We start from the raw sequence: 19,769 nt of genomic DNA, 5'->3' as shown, positions 1-19,769 counted from the left end.
TGGGGGTGGGAAGTTGGGGGAGCCAGTTGATAGGTATTAAGGAGAACATGTATTGCATGGAGCACTGGGTGCAAAAACAATTTTGTTACGCTGAAAAGAAATTTAAAAAAAAAAAGTAACAGTGCCTACTTTTAGGCTTTCCTTCACTACTACAGTGAGTACTGAAAATGATACTCTGCCCTCAAATTAGTTCCTCTTGTCCTGAACCCATGGTAATGAAGTAAAGAAAATACAGGTAGAATTCTTGTCAAATTGGTCTGACATCAGAATTATGACATAGTATCTAAACCTCCTTTGGAATGGTATATGTGATATAATTTATAAAAGGCATATACTTAATTTTTTAAGTATATATATATAACATATTATTATATGTTTTATTTCTGAACAGTGTAGATTAGGTTAAGGAATATTTTACAAAAAAGGACGATTTGTAACAATAGATAAGCCTCCCAAAACATTACATTAAGTGAAGAAAGCTAGACACAAAAGGTCACATTATATTTTTGCATTTATGTGAAATAATCCACAAAATTCATACAGACAGAATGCAAATTGGTGGGTTGCCAGAGACTTGAAGGAAAGAGGGACTGGAAGAAACTTCTTAATGGGTTAAGGGTTTTTACTCTGGGGTTATGGCATTGTTTTGAACTAGGTAAGAGGTGGTCATTGTACAACTTGGTGAATGTACTGAATACCGCTGAGTTACTTACTCGCTTTAAAGTACTTAATTTTAAGGGCGCCTGGGTGGCTCAGTGGGTTAAAGCCTCTGCCTTCGGCTCGGGTCATGATCGCAGAGTCCTGGGATCGAGCCCCATATTGGGCTCTCTGCTCAGCAGGGAGCCTGCTTCCTCCTCTGCCTGCCTCTCTGCCTACTTGTAATCTCTGTCAAATAAATAAATTTTTTTAAAAAATAAAAATAAAGTACTTAATTTTATATTATGTGAATTTTACCTTGGTTTTTTTTTTTTAAAAGCAGTCTGCCAAATGTAAAAGGACAGTTTTCAAAGAAGAGGCTGAGAGAACTACCATAATTCTACTTTGTGCTCAGATAGCTGTTGGAATATGTGATTCAGTATTTCTTTGTATGTATTTCGAGGGGTTGTGTGTGTGTGTGTGTGTGTGTGTGTGTGTGTGTGTTTTAAGAACATAAGTAATTTAGATTTTACTGGTGGTAGCTTGTATAGTAAGAAAGTTCCTGGCTGTCACTCCACCCCTTCCACACTGCCCCCCTCACCCCGTAGTAATCTCTTTACCCAACAGGGGGTTGGAACTCAGGGCTCTTTAGAGTTCTGGAGTCTCAAGACCCAAGAGTCGCCTGCTCTACTGACTGGGCCAGCCAGGCGCCCCCTGTCTGTCACTTAGAACCAGTGAAGAGCTTTTAAATGATAGGAAACTGACCTTCATGGCAAAGAACTGTTGTCTTAGCTTGCAAAAGAGTTCACAAATTACACTTGAAGTGTATCATCTCATTCACTTTAGCTTAAAAATAATGTATGTCTAACAGAAACCATCTACTTAAAGGTATATGCACTACTGAATCCCCGAAAGCTGTAAGTCTTTTTCCTAAAAAACATGACAATTTTTACCAAGATTGTTGAGTATGAAATAAGGTGCTATACATAAATACAATACAAAAATAGAACATCCTACACATGGACTTACGAATGGAAGTCTGTCATGCATGTATTAGCCTACATCAGCTGGAATATAGAAATGGTTTTTGTGTATACAGTTGCTTATTGTAATGGTATTCATAAAATTCTATTTATTAATATGAGCATCTTCATCTGTCAAATAGGAATGATAGTCAAGTCTATCACCAAAAGGTGATTGTGATGATTTAAATTGGTTAATGCTTAGTTTATAATAAGCTCTCAGTATTAGCTATAATGGAGATAATTACTATTCTTTTTATTATTTAACCAGATTTTCTTGTGTTAGATATCTTTTGTGGTTTCATTTTTTTTAAAAAGATTTAATTGATTGGAGAGAAAGAGCATGCAAGCAGGCAGTAGTGGAGAGAGAAAGAAGCAGCAGATTCCCCGCTGAGCCAGGAGCCTGACGCAGGGCTCAGTCCCAGGACCCTGGGATCATGACCCTAGCTGAAGGTAAATGCTTAACTGACTAAGCCATCCAGGCACCCCTTTTTGTGCTTTCATTAAGTGTAATACCCCTACTGTAAATTTTTGAATTTGTCAGTTATACGCTTAAAAAGGTTTTACCTGTTTACACTGCCACCAAATGAAAGCATTTGTGTTACCACAATTTTATAAGGTGTACTTTTAGGCATTGGAGCGCCTGGCTGGCTCAGTCAATGGAGCATGTGACTCTTGATCTCAAGTAGTGAGTTGGAGCCCCATGTTGGGTATAGAGATTACTTGAAAATAAAATCTTTTTTAAAAAAGGAACTAATATGCAAGGAAACTAGTTATCAGTCTGGATCCACCCATTAATGCAGGATATTTATTGAAATATAATTGTGGGTTTTTACAAAACAAAAATACATTTCAAATCAGATCTGGGTTTGAATCCCAGCCTAATTTTTATGTTTTAGCTGTGTAACGTTGGACAGCCCATTTAAGTTGTTTCCCCCACCACCCCCATTTTTAAAATTAGGGTATAATAGCATCTAGTTATGAGAATTAAATGCAATCATACATATAAAGTGCTTAGCATGTTGTTTGCCACATAGTAAACATTATTACGGAAAAACAGGCTTCACTGAGGGGTAGGGTAGGGAAGGCACAAATAATTTTTATTTTTTTATTTATTTATTTTTACAAATACACCGAAAAATCATGCAGTCCTGCTGGCATTGAATAAAATCCTGGGCTACAAGTCTAAATATGCTTTTGCAGCTGGTTCTGTGATAGCAGAACCTTTCATTTTGCCTTTATTGCTTACTGTTACCCTGCATTACCTTCAAAATAGAGATACACACCATCTTTTCTCCAAATGACTTTCATTATTGAATTACCACTTTTCTATGTACCTTCTTTCTGAGCTTTGGTTTGTCTTCATTGTGGCCGTCACCATCTCACCCATGCTAGCAGCAGAAAGTCTGTTCAGTCATCCCTTGGTCCCCTTCATAGGGATATGCAGATTTTTGGTTCCCGTGTTATCAGCACAGTTGATCATGGCTCCTACCAGAAGACCCAGGGACAGCTGGAATTTCACACCAGAGGACCCACCATATTCTCACTTCAACATCTTGAATGCCAGAGAGGGATTTTGAGTGGTTTTGAAAGCAAATATTACAATCATAGATTACAAATAATTTAATATGGAGAGCTTTTCTCTCTAAATAACTTAAGCTACCAAGATCCTTTATGGTACAGTCTAAATACTATTTCTTTTTTTTTTTTTTTTTAGATTTTATTTATTTATTTGCCAGAGAGAGAGAGGGAGAGAGAGCGAGCACAGGCAGACAGAATGGCAGGCAGAGGCAGAGGGAGAAGCAGGCTCCCTGCCGAGCAAGGAGCCCGATGTGGGACTCGATCCCAGGACGCTGGGATCATGACCTGAGCCGAAGGCAGCTGCTTAACCAACTGAGCCACCCAGGCGTCCCTAAATACTATTTCTTTGATTCAATAGTATGTATCTTTGATGTTGTCCTTTTACTTTGCATACATTTCAGAGCTTATAAACCATGTGTATTCTGCTTTTGCTTTCCTAACTTACAGATATCTGCTTGGCAAACAACTATGTTCTATAGATAATCAGTATTTTTAAATTGTTCACTTTATAGCAAGTGATCTCAGAAGGCACATACTGGACTTAGTTGTTGTTTTTTTGTTTTGTTTTAATTTTATTTTTTATAAACATATATTTTAATCCCCAGGGGTACAGGTCTGTGAATCGCCAGGTTTACACACTTCACAGCACTCACCACAGCACATACCCTCCCCAATGTCCATAACCCTACTCCCCTAACCCCCCTCCCCCCATCAACCCTCAGTTTGTTTTGTGAGATTAAGAGTCACTTATGGTTTGTCTCCCTCCCAATCCCATCTTGTTTCATTTACTCTTCTCCTACCCCCTTAACCCCCCATGTTGCATCTCCTCTCCCTCATATCAGGGAGATCATATGATAGTTGTCTTTCTGCAATTGACTTATTTCGCTAAGCATGATACCCTCTAGTTCCATTAGTGGACTTAGTTTTACTGTGCGTGTTGATGTATTGACTTTTGGTTTTCCATAAGTCATTTCTTTCTTGGGTTTTAGTTTCTACCTTTATGTGCAAGTATAAATCATAAATTTTCATATTTTGGAGCGCCTATGTGGATCAGGAGGGAGCCTGCTTCTCCCTCTCCTGATCCTCGCCCGCTACTTGTGCTCTCTTGCTCTGTCAAATAAAAAAAATCTTTAAAAAAAAAAAAAAGTAAAAATAAGTTATCATTTCTTAAGATCAATTAGTAAGCCGATTTTGTTAAAGTTTTGAATTACTTGGAACACATCCTATATCGTGGCATGCCAAGATTATAGCTGATTATTTAATACTTATTTTTCTCTTAACATTCTCTGAAAGTACTTAATAAAAAGTTTGAGGTACAGTTGACCCTTGAACAATGCAGGGGTTAGGAACACCAATCCCCACACAGGTCAAAATTTATGTCTAACTTTTGACTCTAACTACTCACAGCCTGCTCTTTACTGGAAGCCTTACCAATAACACAGTTAATACATTTTTTGTGTTGTATGCAGTAAATCTTGTAATCTTTTTTTTTTTTTTCCCTCAGAGACGGAGAGGGTTGGGCAGAGGGAACGAGAGAATCTTAAGCAGGCTCCACACCTAGTACAGAGCCCAACATTGGGCTTGAATTCAGAGCCCTGAAATCACAACCAAAATCAAGTCAGATGCTTAACCAGCTGAGTCACCCTGCTGCCCCTATATCCTGTATTATTATAGTAAGACCTTTTTCTTAAATTCTTTTGATATTTCAAGGCTCTGTGGTTCATCTGTCTTTTCAAATTGTCACAGATGTCCAAAAAATTTTCTGATAAATTTATTGGGGAAAAAAAAAAATCCACATGTAAGTAGACCCATACAGGTCAAACCCGTGTTATTCGGGGTCAGCTATATTTACGAAAGTTGCATATTTTGTGACTCAGTTTTGTAATTTAAGCATAGCATCAATAATTTTGATAATTATTACCTTTAATTTCTCTTACAAGCAGGATTATTTTCAAAAGTATTTTGTTTTCTAAGCATTTTATTATTCAGTATTTTCTATATGTTGGCCACTTAATGCTAGGCACAGGAGCTCAAAATAAATGACATTGGTCTCTCCTTAAGGATTTCACAGTTTATTAGACATCTTAAAATAATACTTGGTTTGTTTAAAAAGTGAGAGAGATTCATAATACATTTCATAATACATTCATAGAATTATCGAGTAACTGAAGCTGATTTCTTAAGATACTAAAAATTTTTAATGAAAATCCTTTTTGACCTCTACCCCTGAAACAAATAATACGTTATATGTTAATAAAAATAAATAAAAGAAAATTCTTTTTTAAAAAAGTCTTGAACATCTCCCTGTATTTTTCTAATGAATAAACTGAACTAAATTTTTTCATTGTGATTTACATTTTTTTCTTTTTTGTTTCAATCCTGCGCTTCTTGGCTATCATTTTTTTGTAGCTGTTAATGTATACTGTCTGTTTAAATTTCCATCTCTCTTATAATGTATTCCTAATTTGTTTAGAATTGCAGTCTCCACATGTCCAAACTTTTCAGAGTTATTCCTATTTAAAAGATCTGCGAGATGACCTTGGGTGAATAGGTGGATATGGTTTTTACCTCAGGTTACATCCATAAGCTTCTTAGGTACACAACTAAAAATAGGTTCTCACGGGGCACCTGGGTGGCTCAGTTGGTTAAGCAACTGCCTTCGGCTCAGGTCATGATCCCAGGGTCCAGGGATCGAGGCCCGCATGGGCTCCCTGCTCATGGGGAGCCTGCTTCTCCCTCTCCCTCTGCTGCTCTGCCTGCTTCTGCTCTCTCACTCTCTGTCAAATAAAGAAAATCTTTAAAAATAATAAAATGGGTTCTCACTAAGGTATATTCAGCTTCATTATCTTTTTAAGGATTTCATTGTAGTTCCCGTCTATTCAGTTTCTTTGAATGTTATATTGGTGGTCATATTTAAAATTTTAGTAAAGGCTATGATATGAGTGGACCTTAAACATTATGCTGAGTGAAGGAAGCCAAATCCAAAAAGCCACACTTTATATAGTTCCATTTGTAAAAATGTCCAGAATGGGCAAATCTATAGACATAGAAAGTGGTTTGCCAGAGGTTGGAGGAAAAGAAGGATGGGGAATGATTGCTAGGAGTATGGAGTTTCTTTGGGGAAAATATTCAGGAATTAGATAGTGAGTATGGTTGAACAGCTTTGTAAGTATATTAAAAACCACTGAATTTATACACTTTAAAAAAATGGTTCTTATGTGAATTATATCTCTAGTTTTAAAATATAAATGAAAGCAAATTTTTCTAATAAGAACATTCAGAACACTTCATGTCTTCTAAGTCTATAACTTCCACTTTTCTCTTTTTCACTTTTCTCTGGTTTAAATTTTGAGTCTCGTGTAATTTATAGCAAAAGCATAAGTTATATTTTCTTTAAAGATACAGAAGTTCATTTGTGCATTAAGTGAAAATTTAGATAATATACATTGTTTATAAAGAAAGAACAAGTCTTCATTACTTGGGATATTAACCTGCTGTAACTGTAGGGGGGTTTTTTGTTGTTTTTTTATTTTATTTTGGTTTTTTGAAGATTTTATCTATTCACTTGAGAGAAAGAGAGAGAACACATGAGTGGGGAGAAGGGCAGAGAGAGAGAAGCAGACTCCCTGCTGAGCAGAGAGCCCAGTGCAGGGCTCAATCCCAGGACACTGAGATGATCCTTAACTTAATCATGCCCTAACCAGATGCTTAACTTAACTGAGCCACCCATGCACCCCTAACTGTAGGTTTAAAGAAAAAACATGTGAGCCCTAAATATGTAAAGAATTTTAAGGACTGAGGTGCCTGGGTGGCTCAGTCAGTTGGGTGTCTGCCTTTGGCTCAGGTTGTAATCCCTGGTTCCTGAGATCAAGGCTGGAGTCAGGCTCCGTGCTCAGCAGGGAGTCTGCTTCTCTCCCTCTGCCCCTCTCCCCACTCATGCGTGCTCTTTCTCAAATAAATAAAATATTTGGGGTAAAAAAGAATGTTAAGGACTGTCATTTCATAGGAAAGACCAGCAGTAATTAAAACTAGAAACCAAAAAAACCCTATTAATCTATTTTACATTTTTCTTCATTAAGCATAAATTACAGTATCTTTTTAAAATGTAAGTTACATATTGCCTCAAGAGTTTTGTATTCATTGCTTGTTTTATTTCATTTTGATGATTTTTATATGTGATTCATATTCTGGTTTCGTGATCTGTTCTATGTCACGTTTTCAGTCTTTTAAAATTTTTAATGACCACTTCATAAGTAATTTGTCGTTCTAGTGTGTAAAAATGAATGATTCCTTTGGGGGTGCCTGGGTGGGTGTCATTATGCGTCTGCCTTAACTAAGATCATGATCCCAGGGTCCTGGGATGGAGCCCCACATTGCACTCCCTGTGGGAAGCCTGCTTCTCCCTCTCCCACTCCCCCTGCCTGTGTTCCTGCTCTTGTTCTCTCTCAGATAAATAAAAATCTTAAAAAAAAAAAAATTAGTGATTCCTTTGGTCTGTAAGCTGTTAAACACATTTTTTATGTTTTTAGGCTATGGAGTTACTAGTAGAAAAAGCAATCAGTAGTGCTTCTAGTCCTCAGAGCCCTGGAGATGCACTAAGAAGAGTTTTTGAGTGCATTTCTTCAGGCATTATTCTTAAAGGTAAGTTTTGCTTTGTTCTTAATGTTTGGGTGTTGATAACTGACTAAGAACTCTTTCTTTTACAAAGGGGTAATGCTAATGCCTTTTTCTCCATATATTGATTGCTTGTAGGTAGTCCTGGACTTCTGGATCCTTGTGAGAAGGATCCATTTGATACCTTGGCAACAATGACTGACCAACAGCGTGAAGACATCACATCCAGCGCACAGGTACCAGTGTGTTCTTAATCCCAAAGCTTTATTGTTGGGTCACTGCCCTTAAAGTTTTGGTTTTTATAACTGTCCTTCAAAAGAAGTCACTGTATAATATTTATTTCTCTTTTTCTTTAGTAAGTAAGCCCTTGGAGGGCGTATAATTTAATTAGATTTCACTAACATAACCTTAAATTGTATTTAACTATAGTATGTATGTCTGAAGTAAGCTATTATATAAAAATACAGCTGTATTTCCAGTGTCTTATTAAATGTGGGAGTTAGGTTCTATGTCATGATCAGTCTGGGAACTGTGTATGTACTCTGGTTGTAAGAAGCGATATGCTGTGTGGTTTGTGGTAATTATTGTTATAATTTATATGTCTCTCTTGCTACTGGAAAGGCTATCTAATTTAGTTAATTAAAAGTGTGTGTTCAGGGCACCTGGGTGGCTCAGTCAGTTTAGTGTCGGACTGGTCATTTCAGCTCAGGTCATGATCTCATGGGTTGTGGGATTCAGCCCTTTGTCAGGCTCTACACACAGCAGGGAGTCTGCTTGAGTTTCTCTCCCTCTGTGCTCCCCTCCACACACCCCTGTGAGAGCTTGTGCATGTGTTCTCCCTCTCAGAAAAATAAAATCTTTTGAGGGAAAAAGAGTGTGGGCTCTAGAGTCAAGATTCCCTGAGTTTGAATACCACCTGTGCTGTCTCACCTGTAAAACAGAGATAAAAGTAGTATCCTGTCTGAAGCAGGATTATTGGGAGGATTAAATAGGTTAATGTGTTTAACTGTATTAACAGTATCTGGTGTATGGAAGGAGCTTAGCAAATGTTGGCTATTATCATTATCAATTGATAATTTTATTGGAAAAAAATTTATGGAAAAGAAAAAATATGTGAACCTTAACAAATGAATGAAAAAAGTTAATCTAAAACTACTGTAACTTTCATTTTTTTTATTCCAAAACTGTACTAAGGGGAGAAAAGGCAACTAGCAATGAACTAGTAATAATTGACTCTTAAGACATTTACATTTAGGTACTGGACTTAAGTTCTTGATTTGTTATCTCTTCTGGCAACGATAATTTGGAATCTGGAAGATGTCAAGATTAAAGTAAATTGTTAAGTCATATTAAGGGATTAATTTATTAGACAAGTTTTGTTTGTATTTCTTTGGGTTTAATTTTTGGGGATGGAGATAGTTACTTTAAGTGGCTTTGTTTCTTCCTTGGTGCTTAAAGGAGGAATTATTTGTAAATTCTAAGGGAAAGGAAATTCAGGGTTAGGAGCAGGGCATTCAAAAACTAAAAGAATTCACATTCGAAAGGCATTTTTTTTTTAACGTCACTTTGAAGAAAGTGGTCTGGCTTTAGGTAGGAGTGACAGATGTCCTTGTTAAAAGTGAAGGAGTTAACTGCATTGTTTCATTTATGTAATATTCATGAAATAACAGAGATGGAGAATAGTAGTGGTTCCTAAGAAGGGATGGGGGTGGGTATAGGGATTGTTAATGGTGGCTGTAAAGGGAGTCTCTGGTGATGGTACAGTTAATATCTTGATTGTGATGTAGCTTTGCAAAGTTACACATATGACAAAATTGCATTAAAGCTAAAGACACACAGGAGTGCATATATAACTGGTAAAATCCGAATAAGCTCTATGAATTACAAATTGCACCCTTGTTGATTTGAGTTTATTTCTTGGTGACCTATAGCACCCATGTTAATAATTTTCTTCTTCCTTTGTCTCTGTTCCCCAATAATGCTTATCTTTATTTTTGTGTATTTCTGTAGTCTTAACTCTTCTTTTTTTTTTTTTTTAAGATTTTTTTTACTTATTTACTCGACAGAGATCACAAGTAGGCAGAGAGGCAGACAGAGAGAGAGACATTCCTTTTGCTGTGTATTGACAGAGATCATAAGTAGGCAGAGAAGCAGGCAGAGAGAGAGGAGGAAGCAGGCTCCCTGCTGAGCAGAGAGCCCAATGCGGGACTCGATCCCAGGACCCCTGGGATCATGACCTGAGCTGAAGGCAGAGGCTTTAACCCACTGAGCCACCCAGGCGCCTCTCTGTAGTCTTATTCTTCAGTAATCTTTACAAGTTGCTTCTTCAAGATACAGCCTTGGTCATTTATTCAGATCCTTTCCCATAGGTATTAACCCTCCCCCCTCAAAAAGTAATTGTAAAGTAAACCTCAAATCTTCTTTGATGTAATTTTAAAATTCCAAGATATCTTTGAGAATTATTCCAGTACCAGTCCTCAAATTTTGTTTGCTGGTAAATAATTGCCAGTTGTGTGGCAGAATTTTCCCTTGTTAAAGTTAGAAATACATACAGAACAAGAGGTTATAGGATGCTCACTCTAGCTTCAAATGCTTAATTTTACTTACTGGAGTATTCTTTCATTTAGAAACTTATAGTATTCAAATAGGCTGATGATTAGCAGCAATATCCCCGTGGTAGAAATGTATTAGTATTCATTATTATATATCAGATATCTTTGGGTATTTTCCATGAATACAGAAGAAAGCATTATTCTGTTTATCTTTTCTGAATCTCTCAATAAAGAATTAGTATTCTATTGGGGCACCTGGGTGGCTCAGTGGGTTAAGCCTCTGCCTTCGGCTCAGGTCATGATCTTGGGGTCCTGGGATCGAGCCCCACATCGGGCTCTCTGCTCAGCGGGGAGTCCGCTTCCCCCCTCTCTCTCTGCTTGCCTCTCTACCTACTTCTAATCTCCATCTGTCAAATAAATAAATAAAATCTTAAAAAAAGTAAAATAAAATAAAAAGAATTAGTATTCTATTAACTATAAATATTCCTAGTTCTCACTTCAGAAGGTTATCAGCCTTATAGCTTAAATGAGTAGAAAAGCACCCACTACTGGCAAAAATCCAGAATTACGGACTAAATAGAATGCTATATCAAGTCCTTAACACAGATGATTTGGAGACTTTGAGGATTTCAAAAGCCAACATATGAGGCAAAGTTCTAAGGAATTGGAATCGTATAATTGGGTAAAGTTCTAGAATAGTGAATTCTCATACAGATAATTATAACAAACAACTAAATCTCAGCTGAAGAAAATAATTAGGTATTAAAAATAGTCTCAGGGCACCCAGGTGCCTCAGTCAGTTAAGTGTCCAACTCTTGATTTCCTCTCAGGTCCTGACTTCTTGGTCGTGGGATCAATCCTCACATTGGGCTCAGCGATGGGCATGGAGGCTGCTTAAGATGTGGTCTCTCCCTCACCCTCTGCCCGCCCCCAGTCCCTCTCTGCCCATATACACACTCGCTGTCTGAAAAACAAGTGCGGCGGTGGGGGGGCTGGTTCAGTTGGTTAAGCCCTTGCCTTCAGCCCAGGTCATGATCCTGGGGTCCCAGGACTGAGCCCTGTATCAGGCTCCTGATAGCCTGATTATATATATATATATATATATATATATATACACACACACACATATATATATATACATATATATGTGTGTGTATATATATGTGTGTGTGTGCGCGCTCTCTCTTGCTGTTTCTCTCTCAAATAAATAAAATCCTTTCTTTAAAAAAATAGTCTAAATAGCAGCCACTTTGTTAAGTGGAAGAAGCCAAGCCAGATGTTATATGAAATATCCATAGCATGCAAATCTTGTAGAAATGGAAAAGTAGATTAGTAGTTATCATGACCTAAGGGTGGATGGGTTTAGGAATGAATAACATTGGGTCATGGGGTTGTGGGGGTGGAGGTGTGAAAATGTTCTGTAATTAGAGAGTGGTTATGGTTGAGTAAGTATACTAAAAACACTGAATTGTACCCTTTAAAAGGGAGACTCTTAGGATATGTTAATTATATCTCAAAAAATAATCTAAACATTTACATTGAAGGTTATGACCATATAGTGAAATTTGCCATATAATCAAATGACTTCATCTCCTTGAATCAATTTAAGAGGTATATATTCCCAGAAATTTGATGAATGTCTTAATGAAATCTTGTTATATTGATGCCTAACATATTTCTGCATGTACATAACCATTTGGTGAAGATTTTGATTTTAGTTCATGAAGTAACAAGTTGAAGAAATGTGACCCTTTTTGTAAACCTGGGAAAGTGTGTGTGCATGTGTGTATATGTGCAGCCTATACACATGGGCATCCACAGAAAAAATGGGAAAATACATGGGTAGAAACTGAAGAGGGATTTCCTCAATGAGATTTACATTCCTTTTGCTGTGTATTGTTTCAGTTTCAAGGGTTTTTTTTTAAATGACATAATACTGAATTTTTGTAAAGACTTCTTTCTTAACTTGTGTCTTTTTTTTTTTTTTTTTGAGAGAGAGAGAGAATACAAGTGCATGCAAGTACGGCCAGGAGGGTTCGTGGGAGCTGGGGAGAGAATCTTAAGCAGGTTCCATGTCCAGCTTGGAGCTGACTTGGGACATGATCTCATGATTCTGAGATCATGAACTGATGCAAAACCAAGAGACCCTTAACTGATTGAGCCACCCAGGCACCTCTTAGCTTATGTTTTAAAAACCAAAATGGGGGGCGCCTGGGTGGCTCAGTGGGTTAAGCTGCTGCCTTCAGCTCGGGTCATGATCCCAGGATCCTGGGATCAAGCTCCGCATTGGGCTCTCTGCTCAGCAAGGGAGGCTGCTTCCCTTCCTCTGTCTCTGTCGGCCTCCCTGCCTACCTGTGATCTCTGTCTGTCAAATAAATAAATAAATCTTTTTAAAAATAAAATAAAAATTTTAAAAAAGAAAAAAAAAAACAGCGTGGGTACAGAAAAACCTGAAAATACAAACACTAGAACATACAGAGCATTTAGGTTGTAAAACTTAATTTATTATTCAAGGGGTTTAATTAAATATGCTTTTTTACATTATATGGAGATATAAGCCTACTTAATAATTAATATTTTGGTTTTTAAAATTAACTCTGAATTCTGGCTCTTTTTGTTGCAGTTTGCATTGAGACTCCTTGCATTCCGCCAGATACACAAAGTTCTAGGCATGGATCCATTACCCCAAATGAGCCAACGTTTTAACATCCACAACAACAGGAAACGAAGAAGGGATAGCGATGGAGTTGATGGATTTGAAGCTGAAGGGAAAAAAGACAAAAAAGATTATGATAACTTTTAAAAAGTTCCTGTAAATCTGCAGTGTTAAAAACAACAGGTGCCCATTTGTTGGTTGTTTTTCATTCATAATAATGTCTACTTTGAAAAATTTATCAAGAATTTAAAGAATTTCATGGAAGAACCAAGTTTTTCTGTGACATTAATATCTTAATGTACAGTGTTAGGTATTATATGAATGGAAAGACACCCAAAAAAAAAATGTGCCCCAACTAGGGGAAAAACAATGCTTCAGATGTTTTCCCCATTATTTTGGTTTTATTTACTGGTTGCCCTAGCACCCCCTATTTTTGTGTCTTTTATTAACTAGTCTTATTAAATCTTTACTGTATTTAATGCAGTATTTGTGCTTCAGTTGCTCTGTGTATTTTGATATTTTTATTTAGGAGTTTTATTTGCTCTTTGACACTAGTTGTTACTTTGTGTTATAGGTGATATCCTTTACCCCTTCTTAATATTTTACAGCAGTACGTTTTTTTGTAACGTGAAACTGCAGAATTTTTTCCTTTTGTTTGGTTATTCTGTATGTGATGGATTACAACACAAAAAGTTATCCTGCCATTTAAGTACTCAGAACTGAATGTTTCTGCAGATCTTGTGGCATTTGTCTCTAGTGTGATATATAAAGGTGTAATTAAGACAGATTTCTGTTAATCTAATCAAGTTTGCTGTTAGTTGTGCATTAGCAGTATAAAAGCTAATATATACTATATGGTCTTGCAACAGTTTTAAAGCCTCTGCATAATTGATAATAAAAATGCATGACATTTTTGTTTTTAATAGACTTTTAAAATTATAATTTTAGGTTTGACACGTAGATCTTTGTACAGTTGACTTTTTGACATAGCAAGGCCAAAAATAACTTTCTGAATATTTTTTTCTTCTGCATAAGTGGAAAGGGCATTTTTCATATATAAGTGGGCTAACCAATATTTTCAAAAGAACTTTATCATTGTGCAACTAACAACAGTAACTAGCCCTTAATTATGATGACAGTTCCTTATTGGTGTGTGTGAGATTACTCTAGCAAACTATTACAGTATAACACAGTTGAATGATTCCTCCCCTGTGCCCTCATGCCCCATCACCCAGGTAATTTACAGTTATCTTAACAGTGAGGTTGATAAAGTATTACTGATAAAAAATTAAGGTTATCTAAGGAAAAAAAAAACCAGAAAATTATTTGGTGTGGCCATCTTACATGCTTATGTGTCCTACAAAAAGCTAAATATTCTAGCAGTGGTGTAATGAGAAGTTACATCTTACTGTTGATGTATGTATGCTCTGGTACACAGATGTCATTTTGTTGTCACAGCACTACAGTGAAATATACAAATAAAAACTTAAATTCACATAATGACTTAAATGTATATTATGTTAGAGTTGACTCAAACTACTTTTGCTTTGAAATGACTTGTGCTTTGAAATGACCATATTCGGGTTTATTTGGGTACTTACATCTTGTTATTCCTGACAACTACTTGTTGTCTGAGCACATAATTTCCAGAAAAAATTATAATTCAATAGTATATTGACTCATTGTCTTTCTGGAGTTAGAATCTTTCCCTGGACCCTTAGTAGACCAGGAAACTATAGGAGACAGCCACTGGAGAACTGGAAAAGGAGACATATCCCAAACTTGTCACATACTATCTGTGTAACACAGACAAGTCTTTTTCACCCCTACCCCCAGTTTTGTGTTTCTTAAATGTTTCTAGGTCTCATTTTACTCTTTCAAATAATTAGTTTTGAATAATAAGTTTTTTGAATGATTGAATATTTGAATAATTAGTTTTGCCCAGTAAAATTTTAGAGTGTTGGTTCTCACTGTTCTCTTAGGAAAGGCAAGAGCTTAACATCACACCCCAGTGACATGCTAGGTCATTTCACATGTTTTCCCATCTTAAACAAGAAGTGACAGTGCTGTATTTCATATTTTTCAGATGAGAAAGTTGAACCCCAAAGTAGCTAACTGACAAGATCACAAATAACTTATGTGACAGGATTGAAATTGAGTCAGGTTTCAAAATTCATGCTCAGCACTTTTCCAGGCTGCTGCCTTCAGCTTGCAGTTATGTTCTAAACATGTTTTCAGCCTGTTACAAAATTTTGATTTGTTTTGGGTGTCTTCATCCAGATAAACAGTTGGTGCCATTAATAAATTTTTTATAAAAATAATTGTTTCAGTACCAAGTTTTTGCATGACTTAATTTCTATTATTATGGCTAGACCCACATTAACCATCTTATATGAAATAACTTCGATTCGTTACTATCTTCTGCTTTGACATTTTTTTAAAAGATTATTTCAGAGAGAGCAAGCAGAGGGGAGAGGCTTAAGGAGAGGGAGAGAGAATCCCCAGCAGACGGCACTCAGTGTGGAGCCTGACTTACGGCTGGCTCGCTCACTTACGGCTTGCTCAGTCCCACAATCCTGAGATCCTGAGACCACAGTCTGAGCCAAACCAAAAGTCACTTAATGGAATGCACCACCAAGGAACCCCATATTGATAATTCTTAAAGAAAACTATAAACTCTAGTGAAAAGATTTATTGGGAGGAGCGTGCATGGGTGGCTCAGTCAGTTAGGGGTCTGCCTTTGCCTGGGATAGAGCCCTGGGTTGGGCTCCCTGCTCAGTTTCTTCCTTTGCCCCTCCCCCTGTTTGTGTGCTCGGGCACACATGTGCTCGCTCGCTCTCTCATAAAAGTCTTTTTAAAAAAAAAAAGTGTTGGGCATCATCCTTATACATTCTTGAACCAATTGTTTTGGCAACTAATTATCAGTTATTCTCTGCATCTCAGGCTGGCTTTCCCTGTTGTTATGTTAGAGTAATTTAATGATAAATAAAACAAATTGATTACTTTCATCCACCCCCAATTATACAGTGCACTCCAAATTAGTACTTTTTTTTCCTTCACCACTATTCTTCTGTTTCTTAGAATAAGTTAGAATTAAAAATGCAGAATTTGCACAAACAGCACAGAAGAGATCTGATTTTTTTTTTTTTTAAGATCTCTGGTTTTTTAAGTCAGTATTTTAAATAATTTTTTCCTGATTCTTAAAAAAAATTTTTTCTTGCATGGTCATGCATAATAATATGTTGTCAACGTATGTTACGAATTGAAGTTATAAACAGCTGCTTCAATGGACCCACTACTTTTTATACTGAATTTGACAGCTATCTAATTTTTGAAGATTTTCCCAATAAAGGGCAAGCTTTATAGTATCCTAGAGAGATAATATTCATAACATTGGTCTCAAAATTGGCTGTTCAATGAGAGTTATCTGGAAAACATAAAAATTACTATTTTTAAGCCCTAATTCCAAAACTTGAGGAGGGCCAGAATAAGCCTAAGAATATTGTTTGAGTGGATGGTTCATACACGTTTAAAATGTAAAAGAGGTAAAGAAGTATATGGCATAAAATGTCTTCTGCCTCATAAGTTGCCCCTTCCCAGAGGGAGTCAGTATTTATCCATTGTATGTCCTTGTACACGTGGTCTGTGCAGATGGTCTGAATATGTGCACCCTTTTGCTCTTCTATATATGGCTGCATACTATGTGTATTCTGTGGCTGCCTCTCTTTCCTTTACTATCTTGGGAGTCCTGGAGATTTTTCCATATCATTATACATAGGGAAATTACTTTTTCTTTTTTTTTTTTTTTTTTTAAGATTTTATTAGAGTGTGCGTGTAAGCGGGGGAAGGGGACCGAGGGAGAGGGAGAGAGAATTTCTGGCAGACTCCACTGAGCATGGAACCCAACTTGGGGCTCGAAATCACAACCCAGAGATTTTGACCTGAGCCAAAACAGAGTCTAGACACTTAACTGAGCCACCCAGGTGCCTCAGGAAATTTCAGTTTTAACAAGCACTATAGGATCATTACAAATTAGGTTTTTTTTTCTTTCAAGATAGGTGGTTCTGGTGCGAGTGGTACATTGATCATGTTTGAAGAAAAAAACATGCTTTATAGCAGTGACCATCATGTACTCTTAAGTCCAAAAATTATTATTTTTACATATATATATATATATATATTTTTTTTTTTTTTTTTTTTTTTTTTTTTTAAGGAGGCTCTACACCCAGCATGGGGCTTGAACTCATGACCCTGAGATGAAGAGTCTTATTCTCTACTGGCTGAGTCAGCCAGGCACTCTGCAAAACTATATTTTAAATTTAGTATCAAAGGTATTTTATTATCAGCCATACTGTATATATATATAGCAATAAGCTAATTGGAATATTTAGCAAATCATAATGCCCATTCTCTAAGCAATTTTACTGATGAACTGTAGGTAATTTTAGTCTTCATCTTGTTTAGTGTGATAATATTAGATGTAAAATAAAATGTGAAAATGGAAAACAGTAACTAAAAGCTTGAATATTTTTTAGCAGTACCTAAACTGGGGTGCCTGAGTGGCTCAGTGGGTTAAAGCCTCTGCCTTCGGCTCAGGTCATGATCCCAGAGTCCTGGGATCGAGCCCCGCATCGGGCTGTCTGCTCAGCAGGGATCCTGCTTTCCTTCCTCTCTCTCTGCCTGCATCTCTGCCTACTTGTGATCTCTGTCAAATAAATAAATCTTTAAAAAAAAAAGAAGAAGAAGAAAAGAAATACCTAAACTGGTCTGTTAATTACAAACCTACTATATTCACCTCTTAATATAGTTCCAAGTAATACCAGGTATTAGAGAAATAGGGTCTTTGGTTTGCACAGGACCATTTAATCAGTTGAGTAACAATGTGAATGCTTCCTTACAGTCTATTGAGTCAGAGTATGAAAAGGCAATTAGTTAATTTCCATTAGCTTAATCACTCTTAAAATGAGTTCAGAAATAGGGAAAACAGCACATACCTAGGGCTTGGATCAGTGGAGCCCTATGTTAAAGCAATACAGAGTAATGCAGTATGACAGGTTCCTGATGAGAAAAAACTCCAGGGTGTTGTAATTTACCTTGAGCTTTGCTATGAGCTGTTTAAAAGAAGCGTGCTGCCCGTCAGTGCAATTTAGTGTGCTTTATAATGTAGATAAAAACAGAAGGCCTGGGGCACCTTTCATGTGACTCTTGATCTCAGGGTTGTGAGTTTGAGTCCCACGTTGGGTATAGAGATTATTTAAAAATAATAAGTCTTTAAAAATGTTAGTGCAGTGTGCTATGGTGAGTGCAGTGAAGTGTGTAAACCTGGTGATTCACAGACCTGTACCCCTGGGGAAAAAAATATATGTTTATAAAAAATAAAATTAAAAAATAAAAAATAAAAATATATATATAAAAAAAATGTTAATGCAGGGGCACCTGGGTGGGTCAGTGGGTTAAAGCCTCTGCCTTCAGCTCAGGTCATGATCCCAGGGTTTTAGGATCGAGCCCTGCATTGGGCTTTCTGCTAGGCAGGGAGCCTGCTTCCCCCTCTCTGCCTGTCTCTCTGCCTACTTGTGATCTCTGTCAAATAAGTAAAAAATAAAATCTTCAAAAAAAATGTTAATGCATAGGTAAGGGGTTTGGAGGAAAGTTCAAACCTCCATTACCAATCCCAACTAATTTTAGTGAGCCAGCATTGAAACTTAACCCAGAAGGAGCTACTTCTGTCCTTTATCTGACACCCAAAATGAGAGATACATATCCTTGGCATTGGTCACACCATATCTAGAACCATGTTGTTCAATTCTGGACATTTTTTTTTTTTTAAATAAGTTTTATAACCATCGTGGCCCTTGAACTCAAACCTGAGATCAAGAGTTACATGCTCGGGCACCTGGGTGGCTCAGTCAGTTAAGCGACTGCCTTCAGTTCAGGTCATGATTCCGGGGTCCTGGGATCGAGTCCCACATCAGGCTCCCCCTGCTCTGTGGGGAGCCTGCTTCTCCATCTTCTGCCTGCTACTCCCCATCTTGTGCTCGCTCTATCTCTCTCTGTGTCAAATAAATAAATAAAATCTTCTAAAAAAAAAAAAAAGTTACATGCTCTATTGAGAGCCAGCCCGGTGCCACCTGGGCATTGTTTTTTAAAGTGATACTCTGACCAAGATAGTGAATTTCCATGTAATCGGAACCACAGAGCAGGAGGGACTAGAGATGATGTGGGGGAAAGAGGATTATAAGTATCTTCAAGTATGAAAAGCTATAGAAAAAAAATCAATTGAAGAACTTTTTGAAAATGTTAACTGCAATAGTAAAATAGGTAGAGGTCATTTGTAAAGTTGCCTGTGTTCAAAATTACAACTACTTGCTTAAGATTTTGGTTAAAAGTCCTGGCATTAGGTATGAAAGTACATAAGATAATCAGATCTTTTCCAAGTTGAAGGTGTGATTACCAGGCATACCTCGGAGGTACTGGGAATTTCAGTTCCAGACCACTATAATACAGTAAATGCCACAATGAGGTGGTTTCCCCGTATATATAAAAGTTACATTCATCCATTAAGTATGCAATACCGTTAGGTCTTTTGTTGGTTTAAAAGATTTTACTTATTTGAGAGAGCATAAGTGGGGTGTGGGGCTGGGGTGAAACAGGCTCTCCACTGAGCAGGGGACCCAATGCGGGGCTCAATCCCAGGACACCGGGATCGTG

The 19,769-nt window shown here is 37.0% G+C and overlaps 1 protein-coding gene across 2 annotated transcripts in view; it reads left to right on the top strand.

The window, feature by feature from the left end:
- The window catches only part of ZFR (zinc finger RNA binding protein), an 86,113-nt gene extending 71,549 nt beyond the window's left edge, over window positions 1–14,564 (top strand). For both annotated transcript variants that reach the window (XM_032851272.1, XM_032851271.1), the window contains 3 exons: window positions 7,769–7,880; window positions 7,992–8,089; window positions 13,029–14,564. In XM_032851272.1, coding sequence (XP_032707163.1) covers window positions 7,769–7,880; window positions 7,992–8,089; window positions 13,029–13,208 — 390 coding nt within the window. In that variant the 3' untranslated portion in view covers window positions 13,209–14,564. The remainder of the gene's footprint in view (window positions 1–7,768; window positions 7,881–7,991; window positions 8,090–13,028) is intronic.
- Window positions 14,565–19,769: the final 5,205 nt, after the last annotated feature.

The sequence above is a fragment of the Lontra canadensis genome, unplaced genomic scaffold (genome assembly GCF_010015895.1).
Source record: "Lontra canadensis isolate GAN:19392208 unplaced genomic scaffold, GSC_riverotter_1.0 scaffold5, whole genome shotgun sequence".
Taxonomy (NCBI): domain Eukaryota; kingdom Metazoa; phylum Chordata; class Mammalia; order Carnivora; family Mustelidae; genus Lontra; species Lontra canadensis.
Note: the sequence above shows the minus strand (reverse complement) of the source record. Positions and strands in the feature narration are given on the sequence as shown.